At 39.7% G+C, this 23645-nt stretch overlaps 1 protein-coding gene across 1 annotated transcript in view; it reads right to left on the reverse strand.

The window, feature by feature from the left end:
* Nucleotides 1–240: 240 nt before the first annotated feature.
* The window catches only part of Dnah5 (dynein axonemal heavy chain 5), a 211410-nt gene continuing 188005 nt past the window's right edge, over nucleotides 241–23645 (reverse strand). The window contains exons 72-79 of the mRNA XM_070042196.1: nucleotides 23175–23394; nucleotides 21467–21672; nucleotides 20134–20337; nucleotides 17782–17997; nucleotides 15332–15544; nucleotides 12872–13024; nucleotides 11854–12085; nucleotides 241–1876 (exon numbers count right to left, since the gene is read on the reverse strand). Coding sequence (XP_069898297.1) covers nucleotides 1725–1876; nucleotides 11854–12085; nucleotides 12872–13024; nucleotides 15332–15544; nucleotides 17782–17997; nucleotides 20134–20337; nucleotides 21467–21672; nucleotides 23175–23394 — 1596 coding nt within the window. The 3' untranslated portion in view covers nucleotides 241–1724. The remainder of the gene's footprint in view (nucleotides 1877–11853; nucleotides 12086–12871; nucleotides 13025–15331; nucleotides 15545–17781; nucleotides 17998–20133; nucleotides 20338–21466; nucleotides 21673–23174; nucleotides 23395–23645) is intronic.

Consider the following 23645-nt stretch of genomic DNA (forward strand, 5'->3'; position numbering starts at 1 on the left):
CATTCCTTGAAATTTCCAGTTGTTCCCATGGTATTCTTTTCTACTTTGATTTGCCGAGACCTCCGTGCACATATTAACAGGTGAGCACCACAGTTAGATGAATTGTCCATTCACATTTGATAAAAATACATTTTGGAAAGTCTTTTTTTCTCTAGATGCGTAAGGGCAATTTTCTTCCTTTCTAATAAATAAGAATGCAGTTACAGGAATTTGCTAACAATTCTTTATTAATTTGCATCACATTCACATGTTCATTATTTGTTGTTCAAAAGAAAACTGTTGCCATATCACAATTCTCATGAGTAAATGGGCAGCATTAAGCATCTCATAAACTTCTCAAGATGAACTCTCACCACAGTTAGCATAAAATGCTATCAATTAGACTGAAGCCATGGAGAAGGGCCAGCAACTGTCTTCCCCCTGTTAGTACCATCTCAAACAAAATCCTTTATTACAGGAATAGCTAAACAGACCTTGAGCTAATCAAACATGCGTAAACCACAATTCTAACTTAATACTGTCCTAATTTACTACTAAATAGATTGTATAAAAGTACATAACTTATAATCAGAACTTAAAAGCAGGTGAAAAGTTCCTTAGGTCTTTTTTATTAGTTAATAAAAGCCCTTATGAAATAATCCCTACACACTTTCTAAATATTTTCTTCCAATCACTAAATTTTTCAAGACAGCTACACTCCTCCCCATACTATAATACCTCTTACCATTTTCCCATGTTATTAATTTTTGCTTACATGGTCACCCACAAATTCATTATATAGTTGCAATCACATTGTAACCCAATATTTCATAAACTATCACCTTGTCATTTCCAGATAAGGAAATCTTCAGTGTCATGTTACTTATTTGCCTAATACCTCCTAATTCCCATTAGCATGGCTTTGTTATTGAGCAATTATTATTAGTTTTAGGACTCCCATTGTTTCTGCTATTAAATATAACTTTATGTAACACTTGTATCCAGTCTTCTACAATGATGTAGATAAAATAAGAATGAAAGTACAAGAAAGTCTGTGCATCTACTTTACTCTTAAAAAATGGACCAATCACATTGCCCTAACAATTTGTATGTGTATTCATTTTAGAAGCATTACACTATATGAGTTTATTAGCCTTCATTATTGCTATGGACATAAATTTGTATCTCATTATTAAGGAAAAGTGGGATTGAACATTATTCTGAATGTTTATTCTACAGGTTCACGAGTTGTCTTTTTATGTTCTTAACCTATTCTTCACCCTGTTTGTGCTTTTCAAAAGATCTGAATGTCTTCTAGAAGGGCCTGAAAGCAATGCTCTTGTAATGTGACCTAAATGCAAAAGTCAGTGGAAGCAAAACCAACACAAGCTGACACAGTTTCCCGAGAGAACTCAGCAGCCACAGACCAGCATGAATGAAGAATCCCTTCAAGGAAAAGACTGTCTGTTTAACCAAGTCAGTCTTCAGAGGGAAATAAGAACATGCACTATGAGAAGCTGGAGAGCCATACTTCCTTAGGAAGTTGTAAACGTTCCATTTAAATCACTTAAGATAATCGTTTTTTGAGAAACACAGAGGTGGGCCACCAGTAATGAACAGGTAAACTGTGAGCATTGGACTGGGAGAGTACACACGTTCCTCTGCTACCCAGCACTCCTAGAGACATACAGGCAGCCGGACAGGGAGCTTGTGTTTTCCAAAGAACCTCAGGGCACAGGCCCACGTTACTTGACATCACAGAGAAGGGCCACTCCCCGGAGCACCCAGTGCTCTGGGGCCTGAGCTGTCCTCAGGTCCACAGCGGCGATGTAGTTCAAATCCGTGCGAACTGGCTTCTTGTAGATGGGGCAGGAATAAAACCGAGGATCTCTTAAGGCTACAAAAGAATTTGTGAGAGAAAAGATCGACATAAATTTCTAGTAAGCATCTCAGCAAAGAGCTAGATACATTTCTAACACGCATCTCAGAGATGGTGCCAAGCCAAGCTAGGCACCCCTTCCAAAGGTCATTTCAAAGGAAAATGGGTTTGGTAAGGTGAAGGAACTTCCAGAGGTCACACAGTTCCTACACTGGGGTTGACACTGTCACACTACCTATGAAAATACACCCACCATGGAAAAACTTGGAAAAAATTATATTAAGTGAAGTAAGCCAGGCCCAAAGAAACATAGGTCCCATGGTTACCCTTATTTGTAATATCTAGTAGATGTATGAGTCAAGTGGAAAAGGTCAGATAATGTGATGTCAGGAAAATGAACCCTTAGATATGTATTTTAATGTTTTTTTCTTTTATGCATGTGTTTCTAACGCATTTATAAGATTATCTCTTTGTTGCTTTGTATGTCCCTCCCCCACAGTATAACCCCTGCTTTCACTATATTTGATGTCAGTATAACTTGTGGAGGAGATGGGGAAAAACCAGTTGTTTAAGGATACAGGTGGACCTGTTGCAACAATGAGAAGTATAAGTTGTCATGTCCAAAACGAGCTTTACAACGTCGGTGCGGGGGGGGGGGGGGAAGAAGGAGAAGGATTGGGATTGGGATTGGGGGGAAGGGGGGAGGCTGGGAAGGGATGTGAAGGGTAAACAAAGGAGGAGGCTGCAATGCTTCGTAAGAAATGTACGCATTATCCTGCCCATGTAATTGTAACTCCTCTGTACAGTATGTTCACAAATAAAATTAAATTAAATTTAAAAAAAAAAAGAAAATACACCCACCTATGCTTAGACTGAGCCAACTGACCACTTGCCTTATGATCTTGATAATCACCTCCTCTTCCCACGATTCCTCTTTTTTCTACCAGTCATTCAACATTCCCTTCTGCTCGTTCTCTTTGATTTCCCCTTCACCTATTCTCTCTATCTTTTACCACTACTCCTGACCTTTGGCACAAGTAGCCTGCCACTTGTAATCACACATCCAGCATTACTCTGTCAGTAACATCACCATCATCATCATTATTATTATCATCATTTAAAAATCTCATCTTCAACCTTCTGTGCCACAGACCACATCTCCCCCTTAAATCACACGTCTTGTGGTGCAAACCCCATGTTCTGAGTTCCCTTTGGAGTAGAAAGCCAAAATGTGTAGGATGCAGAGAGAAATGCAACTAGGGAAAGCATTAGTGGAGTTCCCCAAGGCTCCATTCTCCTATTCAGAAATGGCAGAGTTGCAGTGGTTTCCAAACCACAGACACCATGAAAGACAACCTGTGTCAGTCTGTCCTCTCTGATACTCAGCCTCACCACAGTCTTTCTCTCCACACTTGACAAGCTGATGGTCACAGATGTGAGTCTGTGGGGCATTAAACTTGCACCATCATGGAGAATCTCCCTAAGAAAATGAGGAAACATATGCAAATACTCAGTTGTCTCTGAAAGGAGTCTAACTTGGAGTAGCCTGAGAACTTAAGCTTTGTTAGCTTCTTGTGAAAATGACTTTGTTCACAATAGTTTTTCCTGACTTCCACCTCTTGAGGCAGTGTAGTCTTTTACTGTCTCTTCCAGATTACAGAATTTATAAGGACAGATAGTTATGTGTGCATATAACCTTGCATCATTCTGTGAGGAAGCCAATATAATATTAATTTTTAAATAATCTTGGTATACTAATGAATTGAAATTATATAATTATATAATTATATATATATAATTATATAATTATATATATATTTATATATATTATATTTATATATATTTATATATATATTTATATATATTGTATATATATAATTATATAATTATATATATAATTATAATTATAATTATATATATATAATTATATATAGAAGTAAGATGAAGACTTCGCTTTGGTGAATGAGTGTAATAAAACTAGGCACTGAAACCCAGAAACAATCTTAATATAGAGGAATGAGTGAACACATTGCCAAAAACTAATATGTTCAATAATTTAACTATCTTTCATATCAAATTACAAAAGCAAAGCATATCAAAAGCATATCTTTCATGTCAAATTACAAAAGCAAAGCATATCACTATTTGACCCAACAGAACTTAAGTTCTGCTATGTCACATTTTTAACCCACAATAAATGCAATTACTTCGATTGGGAGAAGTTAACATTTGACTACAATAGGAGATAGAAGTTTCAATATCAATGAGTATTCTAAAGTAGTGATTCTTAATCAGAGGTAGCTCTACTCTCAGGGAATGCTGGCCAACATCTGGGGATATTTTGGGCTATACCAACTGTGGGCCTGACTTGTGTATAGGGGGTAGAGGCCAGATATAGTGCTACTCAATTGTTAACAACTGTAGGCCTGACTCGGTATATAGGGGGGTAGAAGCCAGGAATAGTGCTACACAATCGTTTTCCAAACCGAAAATATCAATAGGCAAAAATAAGCGAGCTAGTAGGTAGGACAAATCAGCTACATATGTTTAAAGGCTTAGGACTCCAGAAAGAGGAACAAAGAAAAGAAGTTATAAAACCTTTTGAGTGAACTCTACAATTTAGGTTTAAAAAAACATAATAAAATACCTGGGAGGATTTTATTGTCTAGCTATGCAGCTTCCCTGTCTATTCTACATTTTTAGCCACACATACACATTAGGTACATTCTTTCCAATATCCACAGTAACCATGTTACAATCTCTATATGGTAACCAAATCTTTCCTTTATTTGACCTCCTTGCTACTAATGCCTTATACACTCTTATAAATGTCATTTTTTATCTTAAATACTCATGTGATTTGCTGGGCACTGGTGGCTCACAACTGTAATCTTAGCTACTCAGAAGTCCAAGATCTGAGGATCACAGTTCGAAGCCAGCCAGGGCAGGAAGCCCACCAGAAGTGGGGGTGAGTCAAAAGTGGTAAAGTATTAGCCTTAAGCAAAACACAGCTCAGGGATAGAGCTCAGGCCCTGAGTTCAAGCCTCACAAATCACAAAAAAGTTATTTAAAGTATTAATATCATACAATTATTTATGATGCATCTGCTACATGCTCAAAGTTGTCATTTCTATTCTCTCAACAGCTCTGTGATGGTTACTATTACTAAGTCACTTTACTGATTGGAAAATTGAAACACAACATTATATATTATATGTTATATATATTATATACTTATATATAATATATGATAGGCAACATGATATATTTATATCTTATAGATGACATAATATATATGATAATGTAATGTGATATGATACTATATTATAATGTAGAGTGAATCATTATATGATAGGCAACATGATATATTTATATCTTATAGATGACATAATATATATGATAATGTAATGTGATATGATACTATATTATAATGTAGAGTGAATCAACCCTGGTCCAGACAGACTCAAAGCCCATTGTGCTCTCTCAAGTTCTACAATACTGGAAATGTGCTATGCATGGACACCTCTATATCTTTGCAGGAAAAAATGAAAATAAAGTATCTGAGTTCAACCAGTGGCATATTTGAGATTCTATCAAAGCCACTTGGCAAATACTAGGGTCAAATAACCAGAAAAGCAACCCTGTGATCTCTGGCTCTGGCTCACAGTTTTTATTGGTGAATAGAGAATAAGAACCCTGAGCCTGCAGTGGGAGACAGGGGGCCTAGAGTGCAAGCCCCACCCTCAGAGGGCTTCACTACCCCCCACGGCTTCTGTCACCGGTGCCTGGGAAATCTACAGCCGGGCTGTCAGAGAGCACTCCCCCTTGTAAGGTCAGCTGAGTTTCTGCTTCATCCCAGATTATCCAAGAGAGCTCCCTCATTACAGGGTCTGCCACTGAGCACTAACTACAGAACTCCCCGGAGGTCTGCATGCACCCACCACAGGTAAATGTGCTTACAATGACAGCTTCCCTGAGCAGTAACCGGGACTCATTCACAAACGTCTCCCAACTTTAATTTCCCCACCTTCAAAATGGAGATGACACAGTTTAGAGTGACTGCAATGTGTCAATGAGTTAGTGTGTGTGAATGTTCAGTATAATGTAACAATAGCATGTCTGGGATGTAGTAGATACCTAAGATAGGTTATGTGCTCATTTTCTTCTCCTTCCACCTGCACATATAGATGATTTACATTCTCCTGAAACAGATTCCTCAGATTTCTGTTCCCCATGACCTTGTCAGAGATTCAGACTTTTATGCTGGGAGTGGACTGACTGCGGTGGAGCTCAGAAGAGGGGACGGTGTCCGTCCAGTCACCTTTTGTGTCTCTCCCCTCCCCTCCCCCTCCCCATGATGGCACAGTCGTGGATTGGAGTCAGAGGGCATTCTGAGGAACATGTCTCCCTAGCACAAAATAACCTATGAGCTCCAGAGGCCCCGAGACCCCTCCTGCACTCGAGTTGGTGACCAGAGATCCTCAGGTTTCACCCCATCCTCCCAAACTCTCCCATCAATGTTTTCCCAGCGGCTCTTTCCAGCTGTTTCCCTGAAGTTCATTTAGAAACATTACCCCATCCATACATTCATTCTGTAAAAAGATTAATCTTTCCTGTATTTGACTCTTTTCAGCTTCCTTTGAAAACAGAGGATCTTGAGTTTGTGTTAATGATGTTCATCTCAATGAACTTAGTAAAATTTGAGTATTTTGCTATGATGTCCTTGTGAGAAATGAGAATTTTTAAAATTAGTAGTGGATCACTCTGTTTTTGAGCTAAAAGAAGTATTTAGATATCTGTTTTTGAAATTAACCACTCCTATATGTACATTTCATTAATGAATTGGCATGAAGTGAGAAATCACTCTTCGTATTCATGTAAAAGCTATTAACTCTAAGAATTCTAGTTTTTTTTTTCTTTTTTTTCTTTTTTTTTTTTTTGTCGGTCGTGGGGCTTGAACTCTGGGCCTGGGCGCTGTCCCTCAGCTCTTCAGCTCAAGGTGAGCGCTCTACCACTTGAGCTACAGCACCACTTCCTCTAGTTTTTAAATGTAGTACTTGGGCTGTCTTTTGGTCACTAATGATGCTGCACCTATTCGTCTCAATTAGAGCCCTATTCTGCTATCAAAATTAAGTGAAAATTAAATGCATAGCATGAAAATAGTAACAGGAATGTTAATTTCCTATCACTAAGCAAACATTTATTTAACAATGAAACAGTTTAGCAAGACAAGTCTCCACCATCTCTTACTAAAACCAGCAAAGAATAAATAACCAAAGCTGTTCTTTTTTTTTTAATACCTTCAAATTGGTTCCCTTTTCCTTTGCTTATTTTATTTCCTCATTTCCCCAGTGCTAATGAGTATCATCTCTGACTAATGCTCAGAAGGATGGGTAGCACTGTGTGATAATAATCTGTTCTTAAATAATAAAGGATCACCTGTATTATGAAATTATTATTGTGTTACTCCCATGCTGAGATGTCCGATGTCAAGTTACCTTGGATTTCTAAAGTTCTGTCACAAACAAATAAAAGTAACACCTAACTTGATGGGAGAAAGGTTTTTCTTTCATTTGAGAAGAAACATTTTCATGATATGTTGACTACAGGCCACATCATAAAGCAAAATGTCTAAAAGACTGAAGACTTTTGGCTTAAAGAACATTTGACTACAATTTCTATAAAACTACTACCCTAAGGACTTGACACCAACCTAAGAACTAAAACTTACTTAGCCACAGTCAGTATATTTGCCTAGATTTAACTTACCTAGCCACAGTCAGTATATTTGTCTAGGTTTAAATATCCATTCATTCATTCAGATTCAGCTAAAAAAAAAAGTTATTAAGCCACCCCATGCACTGAGCAGTGGACAGCGACTGAGATCTCCCTTTACAGACTCCTCCATCCTGTAGACTGGTGCTCTCCTACAATCTCCTCAGCATGATCTCTCCTGGTCAGGTGTCTCTAATAAATTAAACAGATCACATAGACAGGGTGCAGAATCTACCCACAAAGTGTTCTCAGTAAATGTTAGCTCTCTCTTCCAACCACTGTCCCATCTCCATCTTCTGCTTGAAGAAACTCCTTCATGTGGAAGTTTTCTTGCTCATTAAATATCACTGACATCCAAATTGCCTAAACTGAGCTTGTCTTCTAAATCCCACATCTGGACTTTGGGGATGAGCCAGCACAGCAGAAGAGGCCTGAATCAAGAGTCGCATAAAGTTAAGTCTGACATCCCATCTCTAAGCAAGAGGCTTATAGTTAATAAGCTTCCTGAGAACTGCAATCTTCTTCAGCAATAAAGGTAAAATATGAAGAAGCACAATAACCTTTCCAGGTCATTATAGGAGAAAACAAGGTTGAAGCTATAGTGTTACAGCTCAGAAACAGAGTACTTCCCTAGCAAGATGAAGACCCTGGGTTGGATTACCAGCACTAGCGGGGGAGGTGGGGGGAGGAACTGTCACTCTGAGGGTCTAAAGAAAGGCTTGGTACACACCACAAATCAAAAAGAAAAGTGAGGGTTTTTTTCTATCTTGTTTTGTTATAGTTTTTTATCAGAGTCTACAAAGCAACTCTCCTGGATTTAATAGGGGCACCTCCACATGGCTGTTCACAAGCAGGTGGGGACTGGTGTCCCCCTGAAAGGCATTCTCCTTCACTAGTGTTCTCCAGCCAAAGAGAACTGGATTTGCACCAATGGATTGAAGAACAAGTTCAAACTCCCCCCGGCCCCAAGGGTAGGCATTAAACTAGAGCCTAGGAGTAGACTGTGGAAATGTGAGCTTTCTAGGACCCAACAAATCGATGATGCAGTTCAAGGTCCCCATCCTCCTCCCAAACTCTACAAGATGACATGAATACAAGCCCTAGCAAATCACCAGCCATAATAAGTACATCCATCTCATTCTTCTATAATTGGAACATGGGTCATGTTTCCCCCAGAATGGTGGAGCAGAATTAAACACAATGAGGGCTGACACAGCAGAGGCCAGACTTTTAGTTCAACTCTGACAGAGCTCTACTTCTGGGTAGATCCCTCACATGAAAAACTAGTGGTAGGAAAAGCTGCTCTTAAGATGGCAAACAAAGTACCTCCTGATGCGGTGGGGTCTTCCACTCAAGGTCATAGCCCATTCACACTTGATGTAGATGAGAAGCCCAAATTCTTTAAGCCATTTCCAACTCTCTCCCTCTCTCTAATCTAATAGAGGACACCAAGTCTTCTCTATGTCCCAGCCACTGCTCATTGTCACCACATTCCTATCCACTTCCACTCCACCTTTTCTTCGTTGCCTCAGTTCTTTATCATTTGTCCAATTGCTCCAATAATCCTTTCCGGGCTCTCTGTCTCTCAGAAAGTCCTCTGGACTGTCTAGTCTAGGAACTGACCTTCCATCACCATGCGGTCAGGACACTCTCTGGAACTACAAAACCCTGATTTTGACCACATCCTTCATAGTGGAATGCACTCTCCTTCACCATCCATGGTCCCTGCCAGTCACACACACCATACTGAAGCCCTTGCTGATCCTGTCCATCCATGGTCCCTGCCAGTCACACACACCATACTGAAGCCCTTGCTGATCGTGCCCTGAATGTACTCACTCTTTCACTTCTCTACCCTTGCCTTTCATCCTCTTCTCACCGACATTTACTCACTTTCTCGTCCTCAAACACTGCACACCATTGCTGCCTGAAGCTCCCACATTCTCCCTGTGCTTCTGGATATTGCACAATCCTATTCTATCACTTGGATTCAGTTCAATTATTCTCCTCAATGAACTCCGACATTATCGTATGCAGGCATGTGTTTAACTAGACGCAAGTCACTCATCTTCCATTGTAAAACAAGAACTATGTGAAATCAGGGTGTTCATTTAGAGACCGTCCTCATTATTCACAGTAGGTTGTCCCATGAAATAACCATGAACATGAATCAACAAATACTGATGGAGAATACAAGGTTAGCTTCCTGCAAGTCTCTTCTTGTAAGACCACTGAACCATAGTCATCAACCATTCAATACAAAACTTTGTTTGATGTGTTTGTATTTAACAACACATTTGAATATGCATTGTTGATTGATTAATATTGAGTTTGCGGCAATTACCACTGTAACTCATACGTGAAGTAAGTTCAGACAACATACACATTTTCTCCATAGCTTCCCTGTGCCCTAAGCACTATACTGGGGGAACTCATCTTAAATAGAAAAAATGCAAAAAGAAATGAATGAATAAATGAAAACACATCAGTGCAATCAGAAAAGGACACTCTTTCACAGCATAAGAAGTAAAGGGAAAAGGTAGAGAGAGCATCACTGAGTTTAGCCAAGTTGGAAACATGTTTTGGGCAGCTTGAAAGTCTTGCCTTTCTATGAAAGTCTATGAATGTCTGTGAGTATTAATATGAGGATCACAAGGAAACTTGAGCATGTAGACAAATTCACAAATGCAAAAGCAGAAGGATCTGACAAGAGTGTCTTCTTGCATGGCTGTCTTCCCTCTGTTTTATGACTGAGCTCCATGAGAATGGAGGGTCTGCCTATTATATTTGCAGTGTCCCGCCCAGCTCTCAATCAAAACCTGGCAGATGGTCAGCGCCACATAAATAGTCACTGAATGACCAGAAAAAGCACCGAGTAAAATCTTTACTTAAATCTTAATCACACACATTCCCATCTGTACCTCAAGAGTGATCTCCTCTACCCTCCCAGGAATAGTTATGTCTTCCATCTAGGGTCCCTAAAGCCACTTGAACATGTCTCTATCATAACATGTATCCAATTATATTTTAATTATTTGTCTACTTATTGGTTTTGCTCACTAGACTAAGCCTCCCTAGGGGAAGGATTTGATTAATAATTATCTTTGTATCCCAGCAGTAAAGCTCGTGGATGGTATATATTAAGTAGTCAGCAAATGCTTGCTTAAAAAATGTTTACAGTTAATAAACTATTTTCCCCTGATTTTAGTTTCCAAACCTGGATTACCATCCTCTAAAAAGAATGACTTTACTTGTTGAAAAAAAAAAATCTCTGTGCTTCTATTGTTAAATCTGTACATCCTTATATCCACTATCATGACCTACTCTAAAGTTAAGGTTTACACTTCCAAAATGAATGGCAGTACCTAATACTCTGGTTGTTGAGGAAGAAGTAGCTGAGTAGAAATAGCAGAAACTTCCAGGAAACGTAAGGCCAATTATGGAAAATAGTTTAAATATTTTAATCTAATCGAAAGAGCTTCATAGAAGTGGTCTTCTATTCATAGGCTGAAAGAGGAACCCATTATTTTATTCTTAGCTATAAGATTAAGGCAAACATCCCTGATTTCAATCTTGATTTCACAACCTGACTCAAACCCCCAAGCTGGTATAGCCACTATCTCCTAGTAAGCCCTTTGCAGGCATGCCTATTTCTCCACATCTTCGTACCACCATTCATCTTCATATCATCTCTTCATATTCAGAGGCAACTGGACCTCATGAATATTTCACCAGTATCTAAACATACATTTTTTGTTTTATTAGATACACAAGAACTTTTTAGAAGCATTGCCTATGCAAATGGGTGACTAAAGGTCAACAAAATACTCACTCAAAAAAGTGACTAGCTACTCAGGAAGCTGAGATCTGAGGATTGCGGTTTAAAGCCAGCCTGAGCAGGATAGTCAGTGAGACTCTTATCTCCAATAAACCACTCGAAAACTGGAAGTGGCACTGTGGTTCAAGTGGTAGAGCACTTCCCTTGAGCTGAAGAGCTGAGGGACAGCGCCCAGGCCCAGAATTCAAGCCCCATGACTGACAAAAAAAAAAAAGTGACTAGAGGTCAACAAAATAGTCATCAAACATGGGCGTGAATATAAAGCTAGGTGATCAAACTGTAAAATCCCTGTTTACATAACAACCACTACAATGGAATCTTGGGTTTACAATGTTAGCAAACTCCTAATACCAACCCTCACTGAATGGACAAGACAACTTACTGTTGTTTTCTGCATAAATCCTTATGACAGGCATCAACTCAAAGAGAACTTTGGGCTTTGATTCAATGAGTTTCATGTTCCTCTTGTCCCAGCCAGCACCTTCAAGATATAATCCATAGACGTAGACGCCCGCGGCCGGTGGAGCAGAGATGTCCTCCTTCATCCACTTGGTGACTTCGTTGCACAACACCATGTTGTCCAGGGCCCAGCCTTTGTTGGCACGAGTTACTTCCTGTTTAAGGAAGCAAAAGGATGAGGACACAATTAGAGGTTTCTTTTAATTATAAAAGATAACAATAGCGAAAGCTTAGCTCCACATTACCCTCATTCAAAGGAGGAAGAATGCCAACAAATAACGATTCTCTCATAAAAACTACCCTCATTAACTATTTGTGTTATTCTAATAACACTATTTGTGCTTTTAAAAAATATGAAATTAAAACAAATGCAAAATAAATAACAAAAAACACTTTGAAGCATTTGTTTCTAACGCAATTGTAAGATTATTTCTTTGTTGCTTTGTATGTTGCTCCCCCGCAGTATAACCCCTGCTTTCACTGTATTTGATGTCGGTATAATTTGTGGAGGGGAAGGGGAAAAACAAGTCGTTTAAATAAGGATAGAGGTGGACCCATTGCAACAATGAGATGTACAAGTTGTCATGTCAAAAACGAACTTTACAACTTGGGGGGGGGAGGATTGGGGGTGGGAGGATGGGAAGGGATGGGAAGGGTAAACAAAGGAGGAGGCTACAATCCTTGATAAGAAATGTACTCACTATCTTGCCCATGTAATTGTAACCCCTCTGTACAGTATTTTCACAATAAAAAAAAAAAACCACTTTGAAATGTAAGCTAGCAGCCTGAGAATAAATGGCTGAATTTACTTTGCTGACAATGTAACTGTAAGCACCAGGAGTAGCCATTCTGTCTTCTTATAGTCTCTAAAACTACAAAGGAAGAAGAAAAGCTTGTAGAGGAAAATTACAGTAGCACAAGGAGCACATCAGCGCAATTACCTGTCTCATTGCAGTTAAGAACCCTTGGGGGTTAAAAAAGCCTGTCATCCAAAAGCAGTGGGGTCGGCCATTGAAAACCCAGGCGGTAAACTGGCAATTTCTTTCTAGAAGTTCAGTAAACCAGAAACCCAGTGTGCTGGACACCCATGATGCCTGAAATGCATACACAAAAACAGTTCATTACTGTAGAATTAATTCTTCCATGGAAATTGACTAACTGCATTTTCTATAAAAAAAATTGTTTTGAAGATAAAGTACCAATCTCATTTTTGCAATGAAAACATTCCTAAATCACAAGTCTCCTTTGGGTTTTGACATGAGAAATTTTCACACTATTTATTCTTTATATTAATGTTATAAAAATATGACAAGCCAGAAGCCAGGCTGGCTCATGCCTGTAATCTTAGCTACACTGAAGGTTGAGATCTGAGGATTATGATTTGAAAACAGCCAAGGCAAAAAATGTCCATGAGATGCTTGTTTCCAGCTAACTACCAAGAGCTAGAAGAGGAGCTGTGGCTCAAGTGTAGAGCTTCAGTCTTGAGAAAAAAAGCTAAGGGACAGAGCCCAAGCCCTGGATACAATCTCCAGTACTGGAGAAAAAAAAAAAAAAAACATCACTAATAGTTCTAATCCCAACAAGTCTCATCTTCTTATTTATCCAAATAACCTGTACAGGAGCTGATTCGCCCCAATTTCATCTCTGTATCTATCCCCAATCTGGTCCTCACAGAGCTGTTAAGAAATCTTTTGCTCATAAAACCATCCTCCACATACCAATCCTTCTATCATTCATCAATCCTTCTATCAAATAATCAAAATAATTTATTAAAGGTTCTAGGTCTCCATCATCTACCAGGTTATAATTTCAATAGATTAGAGATTAAACAGGAGTTTAATTTATATAAATGCATTCATGGAATCACCTAGATAAATCACTAAGATTTTTAAATAATCTGCTGTAGCTAGGCAGAGGTGTCCCTGTAATACTAGCTATTCAGGAGGCTGAGCTCTAAGAATCAGGGATCAAAGTCAACAGGGGCAAGAAAGACCATGAGAGCCTTATCTCTAATTAACCACCAAAAAGCTAGAGTAGAGCTATAGCTCAGGTAGTAGAGTGCTAGCTTTGAGCAAAAAGCCCCAGGATCAACACAAACACACACATACACACACACACACACACACACACACACACATACACACACACACACACACACACACATATATATATATATATATATAAAATGTGATGTGAATATGTATATATATGTATACATATATGTGTGTATATATTTTTTTCCTGTGGACTATAACTATAACCAGAGACAACCATAAAACTTTAATATACCCTGTGGACAATAACCATATAAGCTGTTCCCTAGTTATTTTTAATGAGGTAAACAAGTTATTTGGCTGAAAGCTTGTTGCTTTAGTATGCACTTTTATTTCCTCTCATTAAGGAGCAGAAATGGAAATCTAGGTCCCTATACCACATACTAAGTATGTGTATTCCCTCCCTGTATTGTTCTGCCTAATTTCATTTGTGGAACTTTCATTAAGATAGAACTAGCATGGATGTCCTTAGTGTTAATAGTAGCAGCATGGCTTGGCATCTGCAAATCAACAATTATAAAATTTTACTAAAGCTTCAAGGTTCTCTGTATGAATAAATGAGGAATCAACCCTCAGATGACTACCGGGATCAGAAGGAAAGAAAGTAAGTCAGAACAGAGTTGAAGACGACAACAATGCCTACTTTTTCCAACCTTAGCAATGTAGACACACTGTGCACAATATTAGTAGACATATCAGGTACACTGCTTTCTAGTTTCTACATAGCTTTTGGTGTAATATTCTTTTTTTTTCCCTTCGGTTGTGGGGTCTGAACTCTGGACCTGGGCACTGTCCTGAGCCACAGTGCCACTTCTGGCTTTTTCTGCTTTATGTGGTGCTAGGAATCGAACCAAGGGCCTCATGCATGCAAGGCAAGCACTCTACCACTGAGCCACCTTCCCAGCCCTGGTATAATAGACTTGTATAATAAAAATTATTTTAATGTAGAATTCACATGCATCTAGACATAGTGTCCTCTATAGAATTTTACATCATGGACTTTGGAGTCTAAGAGTCTAGGCTTAAATTCTGCTTCTTTCACGTCTTATAGATGTGATCTGGAAAAGATACAACCTTCCCCAAACCCCTTACCTGAAAAGCAAGGGCAGTATAATGCAAAATTGAAGTAAATCATGTGTAGAAATTGATTAGTAGAGTACCTGATGCACAGTTATAATTTTTTGTCTCACTGTCTATCTACAATATCAATGACCATGCCTCTAAAAGCATTAGTCACTAAGCAAAAGAAATGACTTAAGTAAACTATTCTTAAACACCCTCTGCTTCCAACTTAGAACTCCTAGTGACAATGAGTGTTTGCACAAATAAGAGTTGGGTCACACTTACTTTTCTCCATCGCGCAGGGATTCTGGCATCAAACATGCAATCCAGTGCATCGCGCAGATTTTCACTCATGATAATAGTGCCGTCAATGGCGAGTTTTAGCTCCGTCAGGGTGCTGTGGACGAGGCTGAGGACCCTCTGCATTCTGTCTATCTCCTGCCGGAGGAAAATGCTCATTGGCTGGAAGGGGCCCATCTTCTGCAGCCTCTCTTTCACCTGCCACGAAAATGTTCAACACATGCATTAAAAATCAGACAGTAGGGCTGGGAAGGTGGCTCAGTGGTAGAGCACTTGCCTTGCATGCCAGAGGCCCTGGGTTCGATTCCTCAGCACCACATACGCAAAAAGAAAAAAGCCGGAAGTGGCGCTGTGGCTCAAGTGGTAGAGCGCTAGCCTTGAGCTGAAGAGGTGAGGGACAGCGCCCAGGCCCAGAGTTCAGGCCCTACGACCGGACCCAAAAACAAACAAACAAAAAAAAAAATCAGACAGTAACTAACGGTGTTCTGGAGGGGTCCTAAGAGCTTCTTCTGAACAGGCTCCAATTTTACAGTCTCATCAGTCATGAGCTTCTTTTTTAAACAGTATAAATAAATATCTGGTCTACCATCAGCCTAAATTTTCATACCATGTGGAAAACAACACATAGTCATTAGTTTAAGGAAGAAACTAAAATGCACAATGCTAACTAAATAGCAAATGTACTTACTAGGAAATATTCAATTACTAGCGGTCTAAGTACTTTTGAACGCATGCAGATACATACAGAAAACATGTACATTCACTCAACCATCCTGTTAGCTGTCTCAAAAACTCAGATTTCCAGCCAGGCCCCAGTGGCTCATGCCTATCATCCTTGTTATTGGAAGACTGAGATTTCTGGGATTGTTGTTCAAAGGCCAGCCCAGGCAGAAAGAAGTCTGTGAGACTCTTCTCACTGAAGAGCTAGATGCGATGGCACACATCTGCTATTCTAACTACCAGACAGTCTCACATAGGTGGTGTGCCCAAGCATTTTACCTAGTAGGAAACAAAATTCTGCCTAAAAGAAATTACCAGCAAAAAGTCAGGGTTCATGATGCTGCTCAGTAGTAAGAGCCCTGGCTTAAGAAGCACAAAGCCCTGAGTTCAAACTCCAGTACTGCCAAAATAAAAAATGAACTGCTATTTTAAAAGCTTTTTTTCCTATCAAAGCAGTCATCCACCTACCCCTCTACCCATCATGCATTTCAACTCTATAAAAAGCCATTGAGGACCTGCTGTATAGCTTTGTTGCAGGCTGAGTTGCTTTCTCCTAAGATGGCCCTAACAAAATCAGCAAAGAAGAGTCTCTTCTAAATCTACTTGCCATGCTTGCTTATGTAATTATCATTTGATATTTAGACATTTAATTGCTTCATAAATATTTCAACTCTAATAGATGTAAATGACCTCTCTCATGATCCCATAATGAAGAGAGCTTATGAAAGCTGATGGCCATATTGATTTTTCCATGCAAGTGATCAGAGATGCCTCCAGAGAAGTTATTTCCTTACCCACAGGTCCTTGAGTTCAATCTGCAGTACTAGCAGCAAAATTCCCTGCTTATGGATTAGGATACCAAAGACAAAATGCTCCAGCATTCTTTTGAAAATTAGGTAGAAAAGGTCAACATACACACACACACACACACACACACACACACACACACACACACACACACACACACACACACACACACAATCCTATAGCAGGTGTGAGTCCTGAGGATCATGTGATTCATCTAGGTGGTCTCTAAAGACTGTAGACAAAACAAGATACCTGCTTTGTGACTCATCAAAACTTGCTGTGGTTTTTGTTTTTCCCCAAACAATATTATTGGTGTAAATCTGCTCAAAATACTGACAATGTCTACAATATTAACTTTCATAATTATAAAACCTACTTAGGAACTACTTACGTACCAAAATAACCAATATTTAAAAACAAATTGGATAAAGAACTACCAGAGGGTACTCAGATGGGTGTAGAATCCTTGGGATGAAGAAAGCTTGAATTTTAAGATGTGTGTTAAACTACACATGAGCTTGTGTGGATGCATGCACACACACACACACACACACACACACACACACACACACACACACACCACAGTTGACTCAAGAATGCACTGCTTTCCTATGGCCAAATGAGCATATGAAGCACTTCAGGGAGGAGTGTGAGCAAAGAGATCATCGTCCACACCACGCGCTGTCATCGGGTAGCAGGTGTGGACATCCTGGTCATGTTTCTCAGCGGCCGATGTTTTGAAACAATGACACCGGGGGTTACAATTTTCTCTTTCTAGTTCAACCGCAAGTTTGGGCTCATTTGCTTAATTTCAGAAAATTAGGTTTTGCCTCCTTCCTCCTTCCTTACTACCCCACAGGCGGACACCTCCACGGTGACCGAGGTCAGCCGGGATCCTACCCACTCACTTCGAACGGGCTGTAGTCTGCAGGCAGCTTCTCCAGCATGTCATCAGCCAGACGAGCCACCACCGCCTCTCTGGTCTCGTCCCCACCGCCAGCACTGTCCTTGGGTTGAATGCTCAGGATGGCGTCTAGCACGTCTTTGGCCAGTTTGCTCTGGTAGGTAATGTCAGCATTTGGATGCAGGCCAAACACCTCAGGGCTGTCATAGGCCGGCAAGCTCTGGACACCAAATATTACAGATAAACAAAAACTGTGAACACAGACACCAGTAAAAATGATACAATCTCAGGAGATAAATATTATCTCACTAGGAAAAGCATCCACATCTATCTTAACTTCTGTCAAGCTGCAAACATTAAAGATTTCTCCAAAAAAATCAAAACTTAAAAGTTAGGAGCTCTGTGAGGTAGCTCATGCCTACAGTCCCAGCTATTCAGAGGCAGATAGGAGAAGGATGAGAGCTTGAGGCCAGTCAGAACTTTCATGAGACCCCCCCCATCTCAGCCAATAACAGCTGAGGATGGTGTTACATTACTATCATCCCAGCTCAGAGGAAGAGAACTAGAAGGGCTGTCATTCAGGCTTTCTAAGCATAAACACAAGAACCTATTTCAAAAAATACCTACAGTAAAAGGACTGGAATCATGGCACAAGGAGTGGAGCCTCTGCCTAGCAAGTGTAAGGTCCTGAGCTCAGCTCCACTAAGCCTGGAAAAATGTTACCATTAAGATGCATAAAATACACATATGGTTCACTCAGGCCTCTACACTGATCAAATGCAGAGAGATTCCTCTTGTGGATAATACATGAGATAGAAAAGGAACAGGTAATTGGTATTTTGTTTTCTGATAGTCTATTCTGAGCTAGTTTAAGTAAATGCAAACTTCATAGATATTATGTTTTTATATAACCAAGAAATGAGAGGCCTAAATAAGACCACAGGTTGGGAGTTGTGCTCTCCCAAGAAGGAAAGTAGAAAAAGAGAAATACTGCGAGGGAAACCAAGAAAAACAGTGAAAGAGGGTGAGAGAAAGTCATAAACTTCCTCAGCTACTTATATATATTGCTATATATGAAATATCTTAGCCTTAATTCAGTTACTGTCTTAATCATACTTTCCCTTCTTCTCTCTCCTTTCACTCCTTTTATATGATAGCTTTTTTATGAACTGCCTGAATTTCATTGTGAAATGGGGGTGTATATTAAAAATATGTGTACAGGCATGCATAAATTTATACCTTCTCAAGTGCTTTTTCTATTCTCTTATAATGATTTAAAGATACATACAATAGAGTGAGACAAATATATTTGTTGATCTGAATTAATAAAAGTGTAAAGGTGGTAATATATGATAAAATCATTATATTTATACATCAAAAACTATAAATAAACTAATAAATTTAGCCCTTCAGGGCTGTTGGGATTCCATTTGTTTACTCTGAGATAAATCTTAGAGGCCAAAGAGACTGCTAAATCACAGTCCAATAACTTTAAGATATAGAGACAGAAAATGAAGTTACTTTGAAAATCAAGGGTTATTTTTGTAGGTTTTTTGTTTGTTTTTTACAACATATTCCCACATCTTCTGTTTAAATCTACCTTATTCTTTCTTCCAGCAATGGTCCTCGACCAGGGGCAATCTTACTCCTCTGGGGCTTTTTAGCAATAGCTATAAACATTTTGGGACTTATAACGGGCTACAGCAATGATAGTGGTGTCTTGTTGAGGCTTCTAAACACCCTACAATACAAAAGACAGTTCCTTACAGCTAAGAAACATCTGGCCCTGACTGTCAATACCGCCAACATTAAGAAGTTCTGTCTTGAAAGAAACACTTATACAAAGCAAGTTCCTGGACATCATATCTGATAGGTTAGCAATGGCCATCCCAGGATCAGACAAATGGGTTGGGAGAAGAAAAAATAGAGCAGGTTGAGTCTAGAAGCTGCCACTCGCCTTCTAGCAGTGGTGCCTGAGGTGTCCCAGGCAGAGCACTGATGACTTCTATAGTTTCCTATATCTGGTCCACACCATCTCCCCAAAGAAAATTCTTCACTGAGGCATCAAAAGAGAAGGTAAACATGGAAAGAATTCATACAACAGAGAGAGAGAGAGGAGAGAGAGAGAGAGAGAGAGAGAGAGAGAGAGAGAGAGAGAGAGAGAGAGAGAGAGAGAGAGAAAGGTGAGCGATTCGATCATGAAGTAAACATGGAAATATAAAAAAATCCAGTTACAGCAAATGTATATATATATATATATGTATATATATATCCCCATTAGAAATTCATCTTCAGTGCTGTACATACTGTGTAAATAAATCTCACAAAGGTGAAACATTCTTGACATGTCACAAACCTTGATGTACTGAAGATAGTTTTCCACTGTGCTGCATTTTGGAATGCTGTATCCTTGGTAAAAGCTGAAATCTGGCCCAAACATGTTTTCACTGAACCAAACCTTGGCAAATGTGTTCAGCAATCTCTTGTCATAGTCGTCAGTGACTCTCCCTCCGTACTGGATTTCTCCTATCATGTAGCGGACGGTGGTCCAGGAGACGCCCTGGGAAGGTTTAGAGGACAGTGACATGGGAGCAGGGGACCATCTCACCTTTGGTTTCCCTGCCTTGGAACATCATGTACACACTGTCCCAGGTCTTCCAGTCAGCCTGATTTCTTCATCAGTGATATGAAGAATGTGGACACAAATTAAACCAAACAAAATGAAGAGCTACTCAAAGTACTCATGTTCACTATTTAAAATGAGACTTTCTTAAATGCATTCACATTTTTAATTCCTTAATATTAATATTTTAAAGTTGGCTGTTTGAAAATACTCAGTTCTTTGAAGAGCACGTACTCCTTAATCACAATCTAGACTCGTGGTTTTGGTTTTAAGAATTTCCTTTTTTGTGCTAGCACTGGGGCTTGAACCAAGGCACTGTCCCTGAGCTCCTTTGCACAAGGTAGGTACTCTACCACTTATGTTACAGCTCCACTTCTGGCATTATGTGGTTAATTGGACATAAGATTCTCACAGATTCTTTCTACCCAGGCTGGCTTCAAACTGCAATCCTCAGATCTCAACCTCCTGAGTTGCTAGGATTATAAGAATAAATCACTAAACTGGGTGCCAGTGGCTCACACCTGTAATCCTAGCTACTTACTCAGGAGGCTGAGATCTGAGGATTGAGGTTCAAAGCCAGCCTGGGCAGAAAAGTCCATGAAATTCTTATCTCCAATTAGCCACCAGAAAACCACAAGTAGTGCCGTGGCTCAAGTGGTAGAGTGCTCGCCTGGAGCTGAAGAGCTCAAGTCAGCGCCCAAGCCCAGAGTTCAAAACCCACCAACCAAAAAAAAAAAAAAAATAGAATAAACCACCAGCACCTGGTATTAGTTTTAAGATTTTAAAAACAATTTCTCTCCATTCCATGCTTCAGCCCTATTTTTTAAAAATCCTTTCAAGTTGTCTTTCATAGGATGTCAACTTAGGTTTAAGAAATAAAGTGATCATGGAAGCTTGTCTATTTTTTTTCCTTGAATCAAGAGACAAGTGTCTAGACACTTATCTCTGTGACTTAAAGACCCTTGAGCACAGCACAGCCTTGCATGACTCACTCCAAAGTGGTCTTGAAAGCGTGTCCACCCACACCCCAGTCCCCAGCGTCCCTAGGCAGCACACACAGCGGCACCTTTTTGAGATCCATGTCGTCCAAGTGGTTCTGGATGAACTGCACGGTGGCATTGAAGTCCGCCTGGTTAAACTCATAGGGGATATTCCACCCCAGGGGGCCAAACTTGCGCCTCTCCTGGACCGTGGAGTGCAGGAAGGCCACTGCGTACAGCATGGGCCTCCACTGGGCCCCAGGGCTCACGTCCAGCAGGTCCTGGCTCACCCCTAGGTGGTCAATCAGATGAATAGACTTATTATCCCCCAGATGCTATCACTTTCTACTTCCTTTATAAGCAATTACTTTTGCAAATTTCTGGTATCAAAGGACCCTGAATTTGACATTTTTATTCCGTTTAGTTTACATAATAATTATAATTTAAGCTTTGTATATCCATAGACCATTTCTCTCTGAGAAAGAAACATGTTTTTCTGACAAAACATTTTTATTTATCAGAAATGGGAAGGTCCTTGACCTGCAGACTAATGCAGAGAGGAAGGGTGGATGAATCAAGTCCTAGTAGTCAATGTACATAGGTGAAAAATAAAACTAGGAACTTAAGGGAATGGGTGAGGTTGGGACAGATGGTAAAAAAGGGTGGAAGAGGTGACTTCGATTGAGATACAATGTATTCATAAACTCACCTGTTGAATTGAAATCCCTGTACAACTAAAGGTACAACCAGATGCTTTGTGGAGGAGTTCCTAATGTGCTGACATGAGTATAAAACAGGGATGAGTAAAAATGACACTTAAGATAAATGTCATTATTATTATTATAGCTATTAGTAATAATTACTAAATCATTATCTGAGACATAATTGAAGCCGACTATTAATTCAACAGTAATTAAATAAGGTATATGAGAACTAAATGCAATCTAAGTACATGTCCCAAATAATTACTATTATGCATTTATTTATGTACTTAATTCTTTATCAGTATCCTCCCATTTGTCTTATCCTAACACTACCATATTACACTGGTGAGAATTGATTCTAATTAGAGCCCCTCAAAAAAATCTCCTGGCATATTTTTAAATTGAAATGTAAAAATTACTTTATTATTGTCAAGTACATTGCTTTAGTTATAATGTCTTCCACTTCTTGATGGATTTTACTGTTCCTGCTTTACATATGGGTGATCTCAGGGAGGAGCACCAGGCATGCAAGCAGGCTGTCAGCAGGAAAGAACAAAATCGATATATCTTACTCCAAGCTCCACGTTCTTTTCATGAGGCCCAGATATGACATTTATGCAACACAGAAAAAGCCAAGACCAAAGCACATGCCCGGGTCCAGAGGTTATTTGCCCAGTTTGCTTGCTCCCACCTCCTTTTGAATTTGGCTGATGTTCTCACATGTAGCTCTAATGTAAGTGAAGTTGGAAGTGATTGCAGCTCACTCTCCTATTGGCAAGGCTCCGGTATTTATTTCATTATGAAGCAGACAGGCCATAAAACTGTCCATTTTTTTCATGTTCACTTAAGAAGGCCACTGTCTAGCTGGTGAACAGCCCAGACTCCAAAAGGATAATATCAGGAAAAGATAACCTCAGAAGGCATGGGATGATGGCCGGATTCATGAATCGTGCCTGCATCCACTCCCCACGCCTGGGAGAAGATGCTCACTGCCCCCAGCAGCTAAGAAGAGTTCGACTCATTAATTCCACTTCACTAATTAATTTATGTGCAAAAACTTGTCTGGACTCCACAGCATCCCCAGACTCACCACCATACGTTCTTTTCAGTCCTGCCCGGAGGCCCTGTGGAGGCTCATTGGCAAATTTAATGGACATCTGAAGAAGTGTGATGGGGAACTGCTTATGCCCCTCGGTGGTCATCCACAGGCGGAACGCGCTGTGCACAGACTCTGTCTCTGTGATTGTGTCCATGAGCTCATCCAGGAAGTCAAGTCCCAGATGGCAGTTCTGCAAAAGTGCCCATCCTCCCTAAGCCAACAACAAGAAATGGAATTAAATTATTTTGTGCTGCACCCAGTTATTCCAATGATGACTTTCTTTCAAAATTAAGTAATTGAAATGTTGTACAGAATCACTAGTCGCTTTGATTTAATCTGGGTCAAATTGAAGGCTACAGCAATGTTTAATTGAGCTGCTATCGGGGTTTGTTGCTGATTTCATTCTTTGTAATTGTCTCATGGTATACAACCATGCCAATTATAGTAGTAACCAAAGTAAAA

This window comes from Dipodomys merriami, unplaced genomic scaffold (assembly GCF_024711535.1).
Source record: "Dipodomys merriami isolate MVZ:Mamm:240054 unplaced genomic scaffold, mDipMer1.0.p SCAF_32, whole genome shotgun sequence".
In the NCBI taxonomy this organism is placed as follows: Eukaryota; Metazoa; Chordata; class Mammalia; order Rodentia; family Heteromyidae; genus Dipodomys; species Dipodomys merriami.